This window comes from Pteropus vampyrus, unplaced genomic scaffold (genome assembly GCF_000151845.1).
Source record: "Pteropus vampyrus isolate Shadow unplaced genomic scaffold, Pvam_2.0 Scaffold11, whole genome shotgun sequence".
Lineage (NCBI taxonomy): Eukaryota > Metazoa > Chordata > Mammalia > Chiroptera > Pteropodidae > Pteropus > Pteropus vampyrus.
The window spans coordinates 1,027,915-1,030,909 of record NW_011888792.1 but is presented as its reverse complement, the minus strand read 5'-3'; the positions used below and the strand labels follow the sequence as shown (position 1 = coordinate 1,030,909).

Sequence of the window (2,995 nt, the reverse complement as noted above, 5' to 3'; positions counted from 1 at the left end):
AGAATGGTTGGAGAGACTGCCTTGGGACTCAGGAACTTCTCATATAATGCTCTCATAGCATCCACAGTTTTTTGTAGAGAAGGTCCAGGACTCTCCTACGTGACATTAAATAAAGATTAGCAGCTTGGACTTTGAAACCTAACAAAACAATTTGAATCCCGATTGCCACTCACTAGCTGAGCAGCCTCTCAAAGCATCTGTTTTCTGTCATTGTTCTTGTGAAGGTTAAATAAGGTAATGTATATACATAAAGTATTTAGGAAATTGACTTGGCACATAGTAAATGCTCAATAAAAGTCAGTTATAATTTCTTTGTGTGTGTCTGTCTGCCTCTCCCACTCACTTTCTCTCTTTCTTCTCCCCTCCTCTGTCCTGGCCTGCATTCACCTCTCAGCCATTTGCTGAGCACTGAAGAGCCTTCCAGCAATTATCATGCTAAACAGAGATGTTGTTTCTTGTACATTTATTATGTTCTCACTTCTACTGAAATGCCTACATCCTCCCCTTACACACTCCACTCAACATTAATTCATTCTTTGATCATTATTTTGTGAAGTCTCTCTTTATATACTTGAAAGAAACTATAATTATTGCTCAGTCATATGAAACCTCACATCATAACTAAATAAATAGTTGTTGATTGATCATGAAGGTAAGCGCTTAATAAATACGCTTTATCAAAAAGCTGTCTAATTTCATACCATTATTTCTAAGTTTCATATCCTATAGAAATAATTTATCTCTAAATTTGGTTAAATAAAGCTAAAAATGTCTCTATCAAAAATATGAATATTAATAATGATGATCTGAATATTCGTCATGGAACATGAAGTTGCCCTATTGCCATGAAGTGAAGGTTAAGAAAACACTACCTCAGTAAATGAATTAACATTTACCAAATGTCCTTTCGATGCACAGGCCTTTTTTTGATAAATTTTAGCTTCATAATTTTATTGAGAGAGCTTTACATTTATTTTTTCCCACAAAGATCTCTAGATTCTTCATACTCTTAGAGAGGCAGGTATGTCTCTGTAATAATATATACGTAATTGGCTCCTTTGTATTAGCAATATATCACAGAGACATTCAAATTTACATTTTACATTTACACATACAAAAATGTGTTTACATTGTATACAAGGTCACTATCAGTTTCCTGAGTTAGCTGGTACCTATCCTAATATAACTACTAAAAAGTCCATAAAAAAAGCACAAAGCCTGTCTGATGACTCAAGTTCAATATACTTCAAAGCATTTTCCATTTTATTAAAATTCGCATATATTTTTCTTACAGGGGAGTTATTCTGCATTGTAGCATGTGTTTTATTACAAACTTGGAGTTCACTGATGAATAGTGATGGAGTTGCAAATCAAGTCTACTTAATTAGCTCTGCAGGATTTTAGGAAGCTTTTTTCCCTTCTGTGAGCATAAGCCTAGAGTTTAGCTTCGGGCCCTAAGCTGGGTTCCTGGCACCCCGGGCTCTCTCTATGGAGAAGTGGGGTCTCCCCATGGAGAGGGATCCTACCTGAGGCCCTCGCCTTCCGGAGAGTGCTGTCTGCAGTATTCCAGAGTATAGGTCTCAGTGGCCTCTGTGTTGGCAGGCCGCCATCGGATGGTGGCTGTGTTCCAACACACGGTACAGTCCTCAGCACAGATCACAGGGGTGGAGGGTGCTGTGGACAGAGAACCAAGTCAACTGCAGAGTAATCAAAGCCAGTTCTGCTTCCATGGTAACTTGGGCAGACTACTTGAACATGATTTCATTTTCATTTTTGATTAAAAAATACATTCTGGGTTAAAAACCCAAAAGGTATAAAAATTTATATAGTGAAAGTCTCTCTCCCACCTCTGCCTTCCAAACTGCCCAGTTTCCCCCCAACCCCAAACAGCTTCCACATTAGTTTCCTATAAACCCTACATATACAAGCAAATAAAAACAAAGATTCCTGTCCCTCTCCCTTTATACAAAGGTTAGCCATGATCTTGTCTTCCCAAAGTGCTCAATAAATATTTGTTTTAAAAGGCCAGAAGAAAACATAAAATGGTGGGAGTAAGTCATTTTTCCCCCCGAGGTAGTTACAATTATTTTAAAGGCAATGCGAACTTGGCTTATCCTATAACTGCTGCAGCCCTCTGTGAAAAGATGACATGTTAGGAATGTGTTCCCAGCTCCTACTATCACTGAGAAACCTTTTGGAGTTTTTCATATGATGAGGCCTGAGCTTCTTACCTTAGCAAACATGAACTCTATACACTAGCCCTTCTCACCTCATGTCTTTCTTCTCTTTATTTTTAAGTCAAAGAAATAATTCCAAATTTCTTTTTGTGTCCCGAGTGCTCTATACTGTTTCTTATCTTGATGCCTCTGCTCATAGGACTTCTTCAAATGAAATAGATCCCTTTAAAAATTTATTTCCTACTAATCCTTTAAAAGATTTCATTCGGCATCAGTTCTAGAAAGCCATTCCTGATTCTGCCCCTGACTCAGGTTGTCTCAGGTACCCCTCTGGGAGGTTCTTATAATAACCCATGCATAACTGGATCATAATCCTTACCACAAATTTTTTATTATCAGGTTTTCTACCTTCCTCACTTGACTATGAGCTTCTTGAGAACAGAAATCCACTCTTATTCATCATTGCATATCCAGCACTGTATAGCTCCCAGCACACGATAGGTGATTAATAAATGCTTATTAGTTGATCTTAAAAGTCTGTGAAGAATTTAGTATTGCCTCCTAACAGCCTCTTAACATCTCCTTACCTGTTCTAAAAATTGCCCTTTCACTGGGCAGGCTACATCCGGTGAAGTTCACAGCCATTACCCATACTTGATAGCATCGGTCAGGTTCTAAATCTTCAAAAATGCAGTAGCTTTCTTTCACTGTCACTCTGTATTCTTCTACCAAGTCTAGCATAAAACACAATAAACTTTGAGGTTTCTTCCAAAGTTAATTGAAAGTTATAGTTACTGAAAAAATTGGTCTACTTTTTT

General features: G+C 37.7%; 1 protein-coding gene across 1 annotated transcript in view; it reads right to left on the bottom strand.

The window, feature by feature from the left end:
• The window catches only part of CMYA5 (cardiomyopathy associated 5), a 97,933-nt gene that overhangs the window by 26,934 nt on the left and 68,004 nt on the right, over positions 1-2,995 (bottom strand). The window contains exons 8-9 of the mRNA XM_011377392.2: positions 2,765-2,911; positions 1,527-1,674 (exon numbers count right to left, since the gene is read on the bottom strand). Of these exons, the coding sequence (XP_011375694.1) occupies positions 1,527-1,674; positions 2,765-2,911 (295 nt within the window). The remainder of the gene's footprint in view (positions 1-1,526; positions 1,675-2,764; positions 2,912-2,995) is intronic.